The sequence below is a fragment of the Doryrhamphus excisus genome, chromosome 8, assembly GCF_030265055.1.
Source record: "Doryrhamphus excisus isolate RoL2022-K1 chromosome 8, RoL_Dexc_1.0, whole genome shotgun sequence".
Lineage (NCBI taxonomy): Eukaryota > Metazoa > Chordata > Actinopteri > Syngnathiformes > Syngnathidae > Doryrhamphus > Doryrhamphus excisus.
In genome coordinates this window covers 11184982-11198853 of record NC_080473.1, presented here as the reverse complement: position 1 = coordinate 11198853, position 13872 = coordinate 11184982, and the positions used below count along the sequence as shown (strand labels likewise).

General features: G+C 39.1%; 1 protein-coding gene across 2 annotated transcripts in view; it reads right to left on the bottom strand.

Annotated features, from left to right (window-relative positions):
- Positions 1-7676: 7676 nt before the first annotated feature.
- Positions 7677-13872, bottom strand: part of scn2b (sodium channel, voltage-gated, type II, beta) — a 14717-nt gene continuing 8521 nt past the window's right edge. Inside the window, exons 4-5 of one of the 2 annotated variants that reach the window (XM_058080179.1) lie at positions 12171-12363; positions 7677-11244 (exon numbers count right to left, since the gene is read on the bottom strand). In XM_058080179.1, coding sequence (XP_057936162.1) covers positions 11241-11244; positions 12171-12363 — 197 coding nt within the window. In that variant the 3' untranslated portion in view covers positions 7677-11240. Of the gene's footprint in view, positions 11245-12166; positions 12364-13872 lie in introns of those variants that run through there. The other variant, XM_058080180.1, reaches the window with a different exon arrangement.

Here is a 13872-nt window from a genome sequence, read left to right as displayed (position 1 = left end):
CCCCGTGCATGCGTGGGTTTTCTCCGGGTACTCCGGTTTCCTCCCACATTCCAAAAACATGCTAGGTTAATTGGCGACTCCAAATTGTCCATAGGTATGAATGTGAGTGTGAATGGTTGTTTGTCTATATGTGCCCTGTGATTGGCTGGCGACCAGTCCAGGGTGTACCCCGCCTCTCGCGCGGTAGATAATGAATGAATATTAAAACATTAATATAACTTTCACGCCAAACTTCAGCATTTCTGACGTACCACATGATGCTGTATAATGCTACATGCATTAAGCTCATTGCTTCACACACACACACACAAACACACACACACACATGCTGAGAGTGCATTAGCATCAAACACAAGGGAAATGAAAAAGGTCTTAACATTTATCGATGGATGACCATGAGTCTGTTTCATAGTATTAGCTATAGCTCACGTTACACCACCAGAAATATTATTATTAGAAATTGTATTTTTTTTACTCACAGCTGAAGTGCACTGTGTTTACTATTGGATACTGGTATATGTTGTTTTCTGCATGTTTTGATCTGACAAATGTTAAGTAAGTTTGATCAAGTGTAGAATTACTACAACTTTTGCTTGGACCAAGGTAAATATTGAAGTATGAAAAAAAAAACTCTCATGTCTAACCGGAGCTAGCGAGTGATGCTGGGAACACCGAGTGCGGCTGTGATTGCAAGGTTTATATTGTGTCTTTCAGGGTAAATATCCCATGCGACAAAGTGGATAGCTGTAGCTTATAGACAAATGTGGTGTATATATATATATATATATATATATATATATATATATATATATATATATATATATATATATATATATATATATATATATGTGTGTGTGTGTGAGTGCGGCTGTGATTGCAAGGTTTATATTGGTATATATATATATATATATATATATACCAATGTCATACCAATGTCATTTTTGCACTGTGATTGTCGTTAGTGTTCTGTTTAAATGCTATGCTAACTGAAATATACCAATATGAACCTTGCAATCACAGCTGCACTCGGTGTTCTCAGCATTAGTCGCTAGCTCCGGTTAGACATGAGAGTTTTTTTTTTTAATATATACTTCAATAGTTACCTCGGTCCAAGCAGAAGCTGTAGTAATTCTCCACTTGATCAAACTTACTTAACATTTGTCAGATCAAAACATGCAAAAAATACATAGAAATGACAAATAAAATGGATAAATACACATTTTATGTCAATTTTGGTGTCATAGAAGACTCTTGTTAGGAAAGGAGTGGTGAGGTAGGAGGGGAAAGGGACCACACAGACACCAAGTTTGTACTTTACTCGATGGTGGCTTTATTTTGCAGCCATACCCGATTAAAAAAAAGATGGACTAATGCAGTGTAAAGCATTTCCAGGGAAAACAAGGCCGTTGGAAAAGCGAGCTTTGACTTGAACTTGACTTGTACTTGAAAGCATAAGCACATTTGCCCTTCACAAAGATTACACCATACCATCAATGCTTCCATAAATCTCATCTCAGAAACCTCCAGTGGCAGTGAGGGATGGCGGCTCACACCCTCAATGTGCAGACTGACCTCCTCGGCTAGATTCATCACTTCCAGGCGAAACGACCTCCAGTATGTGTCATCGTCAAAATTTGAGCCGAAGAGCCAAAGTGCAGTCCTTCCAAGCAAGGAGATGGTACTTAACAACTTATATGTGAGGCTAGCATTTTGTAAAGTAGTAAACACTGTTGACAGTGTCAACATCCGCCATTAAAGTAGGCGTCTCACACGTTTGCTGGAATCTGTAGTCTTGGTGATCAAAAGCACAACCGATCTCCTCAATCTTCATTAATAACAGTTCAGAACATAAGTAGTTTTTTTATCTTATTTGGGCAAATATATGAAACATTACAGTGCATTTCTTACATCAATCAAAATATAACTTTCCATTATTTACATTTGTATTCAACTATCTGATCACAAGCCCAAAAGGAGTAGACTGAAGCAAAAGCTTATAAATGCCTACCCCTTTTTGCAAGTTATAATCATGTTTATGCCATAGTCTTGTTTCCCCTGTTATTATTATCATTGTAATATTATTATTGTTATTATAATTATCATTATTGTTATAATCTTTATCATTATTACCATTATTATTGTTATTATTATCACCATTATTATAATCAGCATTAATATTACCATTTTCATCATTATAGTTGTAACAATTTTTGGATTTTTTTTCAATAATTATTTAATTTTACAGACTTTATTGCTTCTTGTAGAGTGCTGTATCATTCCATCTGTTGTTTTCTGAAATCCGCAGTATTTGTGTTTTTATTGTCAATTTATTAGCCCACTTTTCCCCCCTAAATGTAACATTTACATATCATTTTCTGGATTGCATGTGTCTAATCTTTAAAAAATTAAAAAACAAAAAACAAGAACTTGAGACTGTATCTGAACAGGTGACTCAAACTCAAACATCAGTTTTTCTTCAAAACATAGGCTTCTCTTATACTGCTTCTGGCTTCCTGGCATGCCTTGCGGCTCTTGTTTTGTAAAAAGTTGCGACAGTTGTTGTTTATTATTCCCATGGTACTAGTAGTTACTCTTTTACATTTGTGTCATTTTTGCACTGTGATTGTCGTTAGTGTTCTGTTTAAATGCTACTGCTAATAAATGAAATAAATGAAATGAATCAGAATGACACCACATTTATAGAATCATGTAGATATTTTTATATGAATTGCATATGGGATACATGATTATTAGGAGGTTACATTAGCTGGATTTGACTGGGGGAGATTCTAACCCCCCACCATAAATTATACCCTTGGTTCCGTGCCAGCAATATGAGCCACTGCACTACCAATGAACATTTTTATTTGTATTTATTACAGAAGAATTTATTCATCTTAACAGCAAACATTACATCATTTACAGTAGATGGGAGGTGTAGAAATAAATTTTGTGCACAGTGCTAAGTGTTATTTTAATTACAATGATTGTCAAAACATAACGATGTCTCACTCTCGTTCGTTTATTCACCTCATGTAATAGGCTTCATATTTCAAAATAGTAATGACAAATCCACATTGCCGGTCGGTCGCCATCCATCATTGCACATACGAAAGACGTGATGCTTGACCTTCACACACACACACATGTTATAAACACATGTGTCGATCCCAGTCAATGACATACTGTACATGTTTGACAGATTAATTAGAGACGTTTTTAGTATAAAGGGAATAATCTGCAAATATACTGCCTTTTTGTCACATGACTCTGCACATGCATAACAGCATATGTGCACCCGCACCTGCTCCTGGACAGGGTGACCTTGGAACGATTGGAAGGAGGAGCAATCGGGAACGTTTCACTGATGAGAGGAGAACGTTAGTGAATAACGCTGAGAAGGAATTCTTGGAAAAAAAAGGAAGAAAAGGGACGACATGAGGCAAAAGGGAGTAACATGAGAAAGGGGGGTGTGGAGCATTCTGGGACGACCAAGGCGATGAAATGCTGCAGTGAAGCCACATTGCTGAAACACACACACACACACATAGCTAGTAACCCTTTGTTTCCCACACGTACATCATCTTCCTGGATGGGCCACTTTTACTACGCTGATTAACCTTCATATAACCTAAGCGCTCGGGCCTGCTTGATCCTCTCCTTCCTCTCCTTTCTTTTTCCTCCCTCTCTCTCTCTTTCTCTCTCTCTTTGCAGTAGCCGATGAGTGAGCAGATTTCAGAGAGAGCATCCTGACTGGAGGACCAAGTGAGGTTGGCCTGTCTTTGCCTCATCTTTAAATCTGTCCCAGCCCGAGCATGTTCTCCATTGCTAGGCTCACCTTTTTTTTTGTTATGATTTCAAATTTTTTCTGTGGTTTGAGCTCCATCTTCTGCTCAGGCTGTCCCGCCAGAGTGTTTGCACGGAATAGGACACAAAAAAAGGTGAGTCCAGATTTAGAAGTACATATTGGGAGTCACACTTATTGAAGTTTTTTTTATGAAGTGTCGGTTGTATGTTTCAGACTTCAGTGCTGAAAAATACATGAAATGAGATTTTATGTTGTCAGCATGCATGGAACATTGTGTGTGACTTGAAATTAAGGATGCTCTTTTCAAAATGCATTTATTTGGTTCGGGCAGAGGGGTTGCATTTCGGAACATGAAAATGAACTCTTGTTTATGTAGTTTATAAATAATAATAATAATAATAATATCAATAGAGGGCAAAAGCCAGCAGTTTTTGTGGACAGCAGCACTAGCAAAGACATTTTTTTAATGCTCTTCTGAATGAATCGTGATCATAGGTTTTCCTGAATGTACTTCATACATAAAAGGTATACTTTACTCAATACTGTTTCCCATACAGTAACCAAAATTCCACTGTATATCATAATATATTGTAATTACAATATTACATATCATTCATTCATTTTCTACTGCTTATCCTCTCGAGGGTCGCAGGGGTGCTGGAGCCTATCCCAGCTGTCTTCGGGCGATAGGCTGGGTACACCCAGGACTGTTCGCCAGCCAATCACAGGGCACATATAGACAAACAACCATTCACACTCACATTCATACCTATGGACAATTTGGAGTGGCTAATTAACCTAGCATGTTTTTGGAATGTGGGAGGAAACCGGAGTACCCGGAGAAATCCCACGCATGCACGGGGAGAACATGCAAACTCCACACAGAGATGGCCGAGCGTGGAATTGAAATTGGGTGTCCAAGCTGTGAGGCCTTTGCGGTAACCACTCCACCACCGTGCAGCCTATTACATATCATAACAATGAAAAATATGTCATCTGTTGTAAAGTTCTGAAATTGCCATTTATGTCAGGTGTTTCCTCACTGTTTGCAGCATTTCACAAAATGGTGGCTTTTAAACAGTTTTAAAGGGCAGCATTTCTCGGGCAATGTAGCAAATTACAATTTCTGTGCGCGCACAACATTTTGCACTGTTCCATCGACCAAATGCCTGAGTGAGTGTCGACTGTCGTGATGAAGGATATGCATCTTGAGATGAAGTTGCTGTTTGTGACAGGAAAATCACACTGTCTATCATACATTTGGTGCATTTCTTGAAATGCTGCTTTCATCTGTATTAAAGAGCAGCGTTTTTTTTTTTTTTTTTGCGATATATTAAATTAACTTTGCGAATGCACACTAGTGTGCGCTGACCAAACATCTCTGTGAGTGTTGACTGTCGGTGTGTAGTTTTCTTTTCACAGATGAGAAAAGTGGGTCGGGTGGCTATATTTGAGGTATAGTTGAAGATTGTTATGTTGCTTACACTTTCCAACGAATTTGGCATTTTCATTCAAGTTGATGGGCTCCTTGCTCATTCCCGTGCAGTTGCTGTGGCATTTGGCTCTGCCGCCATCCTTTTTCGTCGACATTACCTTGCGTTGCTCCTTACGATGGTTCACCTTTTGCTGTGTGAATGCTAGCGGATATCCATAATTAATTAATATAGCGACTATTGTCCCAGGCGGAGGCAGTGTGTGAAAAAACAATATTAACTAAACAATATACTGAGGATATACAAAAAAAAAAAACATTACCGTATAGGTTTACTATCCATTGAAAATAACTCGTGGCAACACGAGTACAGCTTGTAGTGAACATGACCAAAGTGTGTCCTACATGTCAATATTTAGTGTACCATTGTAATCCAGCCCGGCTTTACTCTCTTGGGCATAGAATTGACCAGAGCCGTACGGGTTGTTACTGGAATCCTCTTCCACTCCCTCCTGATGACATCACAAAGCTGGTGGATGTTATACTCTACCTTTATTCCACTTGAGGTTGCCAATCAGATATGCAGATGTGTCCATAGATATACTGGGTCACTGCATCTTCAGCATCTTCAGCACTTGTTATTGCAGAGGTGTGTTTGGACTCATTGTGTTGGAAAACGGCCACATGGACCAGTTTCCCAGAGGATGGGGCTCATACTCTGCTTTACATTGTCACGGTAAATGTTGGAATTCAGGCGCTACCATCATCATGTGTTACTATTGGCTAGACACATTCTTTTGGTACCCACTTCTGTTGCTAGATAAGACATTACTGGCTGTGGGTTGACTTATTTTCAGTGCATATTTAAGTGTATAGTTAAGGCTTGCAGAGAGGACATACTGTGGTTGCTGAAATATCACCGGTGTGCAGTAATCCCTCGTTTATTAATGGTAAAACCAAATGTGACACTTGAATTCCAGTCGCAAATAGTCGTAAATAGTCGTAAAACTGTTTTCGACCTTCTGAGTAATTTTTTCAACATTATTACAGGCCTCAAATTACCCAATATTTTTGACCTAATAAGAGCAAATAATCCATTTAAGACATCATTACGAATTGTGCTCCTGTGTGTTACTATAAATGTGATCCTTTTGGGGTACCTGTGTGAGAGGCAGACAGGAAGTGACATCAGGGTTTCAGAGTTGAGTTTCAGCAATGTGAGATCACTCAAACCTGAAAATAAAAGTTCAACTACATGCTACATACATTTACTACATACGTATCATTAATGTCATTGAATATGAATGCCCTATGTTTGTATTTATTCTTCTGCTGGAAAATGTAATTTTGGTAGAAAATTTGCTTAAATACGCCTATTTTGTATTAAACCACAAAAGAGTATGATTTATTAATTAATATATTTTAGAACAAGTGAATAGAGCGAAACTGCAAAATTTCAAATGTAACGTGACGAGGGATGATTGATTTTACTCACTTTTTGTAACTTTTTTTTGTTATTTTGGACAAAATAGGGCATATTTGGCCGTGAAAAATTGCTGTAAATAGAAATAAACAGTAATTCTGTCCATTCCGAGTGCAGCTTAGCTCAGACTATTGTCACATTCGGGCTTGAGAGCTTTGCGATGCGACCCCAGGATGCAGAAAACTGGCCCAAATGCAGGTAAAACGTTGAATTTAATGAAATAATGGCAGCAGCAGGATACAACAACAACTACTACCAAACAAGCCAAACAAAAGACAATGAAGCCACAAAAGAAAGAGCACACACCTGAACTAAATAGGGAGTAATTGAAATTAGAGGCAGGTGCGTGAAATGAGCAGGGATAGAGGAAACGGAAGAGAACAAGAAAGGAAGTAGTTATAAAATAAGGGCATGGACACCGGAACAGAGGCAAATAAGGAAACTAAAAGAGCTGTTATGAGGGGGGTAACGCCCACATCGTGACAACGACACTGCTAACATGCAATGTGGCATTGAAGTTACACACTTGTTTGTGGGCATAATATCTAATGATGTCATCGTTTTTCCAGAAATGAACTTTTTATGTATCCGTATGACAGTAGTCGATACTGGATGAGCCTGATGTAAATAATAACCAGAAGCAGACAACATTAAGCTATTAGATGACTGTAAATGGGGCACTTTGGAAGGACGAAAGGACGCACTGATAGTATAATAGTGCATTGTGATCTCAGAGCCAGATAAATACTGAAATCTAATAATAACTAAGCTTTACGGCATTAACTGTAAATGTTATGCCAGTTTACACTTATTACTTTTTTGAATATTGTAATCCACATATATTCATATTAAATTATGATGAGAATTTTAACCTTTTATTTGTGATGATTTGAAATCCGCATTAGTAAATCAAGAGTGGTCATTCATAGATTAACACATGTAATAAAAACAAACAAAATGATGATATACTTTATTAAGATAATATTTAACATTCACAATGTTCAAATGACAAACATAAAAAAAATAATTATACAATCACCATGCCATGTTTTATTGTAAAAAGCCACACATTCCAGTATATCATATCGATCCTTTACAACTTTTATGGCATGCTCTCAAATATGATGTGTCAATGTACAAAATCTTTAAAACACACACAAAAGAATGTTTTTTTTTGATGGATATCATTTATGCTTGCAATATAAGACTTTGAAAGACACATGGAATATCGATGTGCAATAAAAGTATACATACTGTAGGTGCCGTATAGACGAGAAAGTGCCAGCAGTGTGAAAGATTTTGCAATCTTTGATATGCTCATGTTGGTTTTCTGTTTTGATTTTGTAGCTGACTTGAATGGTGACACCGGTGGTGTGATTTTTTTTTTTTTTACATGCAGGGAAATATACTACACTGTTCATGCCTTTGATCTAATAATAAATGTCACTTGTGGAAAAAAACACAGGCAGGCACCTACTGAGAAACGATGCATTACACGGTCATCTAGTACAAACGTTTTTAAGCTCTCCTTATGTTTGTTAAATGTATGTATTTCTGAAATGTTATGTAAGTATAAAGGGATATGATGCTATAAGCAATTGTGGCTTTCATTGGTTAGTATAAACTGGGCAGGTAAAATGTTTAAATAATTTACAGTAGCGTACAGGAGACATGATGCAGCTGAGAGACATTTAAGGCAATGCAGAACACTCGATTCGACATGTTCATGAGGATAACAAAGTTCTGAGAAGTGCAAGAAAAGCATATTAATCTTTTCTATGCACTGATAATCCTCTTAGCTTCTAACTTTACATCCAACATTACAGGGGATTGTAATTGTAATTGAATTAGGCTTAATGAGTTTGAGACAATAAATAGCTTTTGGGTCACATTTTGCACACTCTGTATTCAAACGCATAATAAAGATTTGGGACACACTCCTCAACGATGAACTAATCAAGCGATACATTGCAAAAACTGAAATCAATGCAAGCCGATATCATTTTTGTTGTTGATATCAGGCCGATATTAAAGACGGTAACACTGACGGATCGCTCATCCTTTGAAAACGACAGTAATAATCAGTAGGCACGTATACATGGACCCAAATATTCCAATTCCATTCGAGTTATTTGCTCAAACGGAAAGAATCTAACCTTTGTATACACCTCACCGAAAGAAAAGTGCCAATCCGAATGAATATAAAATCGGATTCACTGGGGTGGAATATTCCTTTCCCCAATCCGATTGAGGTATCTTGTACCCGCACAATTGGAAAGTTGTCAGGGTGCGTTCTTTCAGCGCATGCTCAGCTGTGATGTAACACGCAGATGTCAAAACTCGGGTTTTGAAAATGGCGGCGAGCAGTCATCACTGGACTACAGCGGAAAGTTCGTTTTTGATAAAAACTTTAAAAGAACTGAACGTTCAAGTTGCTGCTTTAAAAAAAAGCATAGCAACTGTCCCAACAACCGTGATAATCACACTCCTGTCCGCCATCTTTGATGAATCATGTGATGTTGTTTACGTTTTACTGCGCATGTCCCATTGACTATTCTGTTTGATTATAGTGGTGCATGTAGACAGGAGATTGGAATATTCCTTTTCATGTAGTATACACTGTTTTCTGGTACGTCATTTGGAAAGATTCCATTCGGAAAGAGGAAAATCTCATGTAAACGTGGCTAGTGTAGTGGTCTTATTATTGATATGGGAAGGTAGCGTGTTGGCTTTTATTGTTTTTAAATGACAATTAATTTCATTTCATTCTTGCATTTAGTTATGACTGTATTACTGTATTTTATGTCCTTCAGATGTTCTGGGTACTAAATATACTCCAGAGAACTATTTGACTAAAAGGCGATTGTACTTGTTTCAAGCATTTTATGCTTGGTATAAGTCAAATTTCATGATTGGTAAAGTGGTTAAAAAGGTTCATTCATTCATTCATTGTGGGGGGTGCTGGAGCCTATCCCAGCTGTCTTCGGGCAAGAGGCGGGGGTACACCCTGGACTGGTGGCCAGCCAATCACAGGGCACATATAGACAAACAACCATTCACACTCACATTCATACCTATGGACAATTTGGAGTCGCCAATTAACCTAGCATGTTTTTGGAATGTGGGAGGAAACCCGGAGAAAATCGGACCGGAGAACATGCAAACTCCACACAAAGATAGCCGAGGGTGGAATTGAACTCGGGTCTCCTAGCTGTGAGGTCTGCGCGCTAACCACTCGACCGCCGTACAGCCCCTTCACCTTGAATTTTGATCTTAAATTTCCGTTTTTGCAGTGTAAAGCCTTTAGCGCAACATTCAGACAACAATTTGGGATCTTCCGATGTTTTTTCATCGTTACTTTCTCTCGGTCTTTAAACCTTGTGTCCCAATACTTTTGTGTACGTAATGTGTCTGAATATTTCCATAAGCAGCGGTGGAAAGGCGAAACAAACTGTTCAGTTGTCCTTTTGGCATTTAACCAGAGGAAGAAAGACTGTTGACAACAGGAACCTGACACAAGTGGGCCTTACATCCCGACGTATGTGTTACCGCACACGTGGGCTATACAATTTTGGAGTGGGTGTTGCCAGGCAAGGTGCATTAATGTCAGGAGCATGTACAAGTCGGGATCTAAGGCCCGCTTAACCAAAGGGCTTTGGAGGAAGTACAGTTAGTTATACAAAGTCTATCAGAAAGGGAAATCTAGTGCAAGGTTAGCCTAAAGAACACGGCCATAAGAAGTGGTTTTGAGGACAGAATGAGAGATTTGTTCAACAGACAAAACATCTCCAGCCTTTAGCTATGAATCAACACATTATTCCTCATAATAAGCCGAGGTTATATGAATGTGAAAATCGGTGTACACTGAAATTTTTATTCATACCACCCAGCCCTTGATATTAGAACTTGCAACTGAATATAGCAAATAATGGCACAACACTTGATGGGGACTTTTATTCCTGTGCATTCCCCTCGCTCTCTCTCTCTCTCTCACACACACACACACACACACACACTGTACATACAAAACACACACACACAGACATGCAGGAATAACACTTTATAATTCAAGCAGTGTTTCCTATGGACAAGGAAAAGATGCACATATCTTTTGAAATGAAGTCAAATGATCAATTGTTTGTGTATGTTAGGAAAAACAATATTGGGAATTTATTTATTTTTATGCCGCTTATCTTGTTCTGGGCTGGCCACCAGTCCATAAATATAGTGTAAATATAGATGACCTTCCATTCACATTCACACCAGTGGACAATGTCGAGTCTCCAATTAACATGGACGTTTTTGCGTTAGTCAGTCTTGAAATGATGTATCTTATCTACAGTATCATCTATCACATAATTTTCCATCCCATATTTTTATTGCAGGTCCACATTATAACATCACTCCCTTTATGTTTATGATGACAAGGCAAATGCTGTGGAAGATGAGTTTACCAGGAGAGGTGCTGGGTGATCAGCTCTGCAGGCTACTGGTTTAGACTGATGGACCATATGTGGTTATCTGTGAAGGCCACAAATCAAAATGGGGCAGTCAGTGTGAAGCTTGGTTAAGAAAAATCATTGTAGTATATCATCATTATCTTCAACAAGCATGAGTCATCTTTTTCAACAGTTTGTTGGTTAGTTAACAGAAAAATATAACTAATTTCCTTAATTCTCTAAGCAGGTGGAGCATAGTCCAATGAATAGTCCAGTGAATTTTCATGGAAATACAGAAAAGGCAGACTGTGGACCCTGAAGGGTGACACAGGTTGGGAACTATGATTTCCGGTTCCCTACCAGGGGTGTTAGCAGCCTGTGTCACAGTTGGACTCATACAGTATTAATAACACAAGACACGCATCATATTGCACACTAAGAGGCAACAATTTTGAGAATATTTTCAAGTTAACCAAAAAATACACTAACCGGGGGCGTATGCTAACCAAGGTTCTACTGTATTTTGCAAGTAATCTGGCATTTGGATTATGTTTTTCCACAATAACAAGTATTGTGGAAAAAAGGACAAACAAGGGCAATTTCAGTGAGTTTCCCGCAGAATCCGAGAGCGTTTGCATCTGTACTAGTGGGTTGGTTTGTCGTCACAAAATGTAAACCAAGACCTCTGACTTGGTGTGCTATCTGGGAATGATATGCTATGGGTGGAATACAATAAGCACCCTGTTTTTAACCTGTGTGTCCATTTGAGGTGTTTACCGTAAGTCGCCAGGTAGGACACAACATTAACTGAGGTGTTTGAGCAGGAAAATAGTACCTCTCTTTGTTCAGTGCTGAGTACGCTGACATAAGGAAGTTTACTCATTAACGTTACGATTTTGTTGAATTTTGTTCAAAACAACCCCGTTACTGACGGAAATACCAATTCTAGAGATCCAACAAATTGATGTATAATATGGAAGATCGTGATTCCATTTTCTGAATTCTTACTTTGCTCCCTCTTCTGTGGCACCTTCAGCCTCTAATTTCCCCTCCTCCTCCATCTTCTCCTCTGAGATCAGTTCCTGTTTGAGATGATGACGAAGAAATTTCACGACCACCATGGAAAGTATTAGAAGGGCAAGCACTCCGCCCACTGATGCCCCAATCACAACCGCAATGGTGGAATCCCTTGGTGGGGGAACTGTGGGGAAAGGAAATGATAGAGTTAAATACATTGTATAGACAAGAGAAAGAGAGACAAGTGCACTGCTGGCTAAAAGCTTGACTGGGCTGATTAAACAGAGTGGAAGGAAAGTGCTGCTGAGTTAGCCTGGCGATGGTGTGAGTGGGAGAAAGATGCTGAGGGACTAAGTTCAACCTCTTGTTGGCCATTAATAAATAAAAAGCTGACTCATGAGCGGAAGGCCCACAGCATCTAGGAAACAAACCATGTTATGTATGATTATTACTTGGCACCAGGGGTGCTGCCAGGAATTCTGGGCCCCATATGTGATACAAATATGATGTACTAACTCCTTATTTCTAAAATCACAAATACTTCAACTTGTTGATATACAGTGAAGAAAATAAGTATTTGAACACCCTGCTATTTTGCTATTTCTCCCACTTAGAAATCATGGAGGGGTCTGAAATTTTCATCGTAGGTGCATGTCCACTGTGAGAGAGATAAACTAAAAAGAAAAATCCAGAAATCACAATGCATGATTTTTTAACAATTTATTTGTGTGATACAGCTGCAAATAAGTATTTGAACACCTGAGAAAATGAATGTTAATATTTGGTACAGTAGCCTTTGTTTGCTATTACAGAGGTCAAACGTTTCCTGTAGTTTTTCACCAGGTTTGCACACACTGCAGGAGGGATCTTGGCCCACTCCTCCACACAGATCTTCTCTAGATCAGTCAGGTTTCTGGGCTGTCGCTGAGAAACACGGAGTTTGAGCTCCCTCCAAAGATTTTCGATTGGGTTCAGGTCTGGAGACTGGCTGGGCCATGCTAGAACCTTGATATGCTTCTTACGGAGCCACTCCTTGGTTTTCCTGGCTGTGTGCTTCGGGTCGTTGTCGTGTTGGAAGACCCAGCCACGACCCATCTTCAATGCTCTGACAGAGGGAAGGAGGTTGTTCCCCAAAATCTCACAATACACGGCCCCAGTCATCCTCTCTTTAATGCAGTGCACTCGTCCTGTCCCATGTGCAGAAAAACACCCCCAAAGCATGATGCTACCACCCCCATGCTTCACAGTAGGGATGGTGTTCTTCGGATTGTACTCTTCATTCTTCTTCCTCCAAACACGCTTATTGGAATTATGACCAAAAAGTTCTATTTTGGTCTCATCTGACCATAAAACTTTCTCCCATGACTCCTCTGTATCATCCAAATGGTCATATGCAAACTTAAGACGGGCCTTGACATGTGCTGGTTTAAGCAGGGGAACCTTTCGTGCCATGCATGATTTCACATCATGACGTCTTAGTGTATTACCTACAGTAACCTTGGAAACGGTGGTCCCAGCTCTTTTCAGGTCATTGACCAAGTCCTGTCGTGTAGTTCTGGGCTGATTCCTCACCTTTCTTAGAATCATTGAGACCCCACGAGGTGATATCTTGCATGGGGCTCCACTCCGATTGAGATTGACCGTCATGTTTAGCTTCTTCCATTTTCTAATGATAGCTCCAACAGTGGACCTT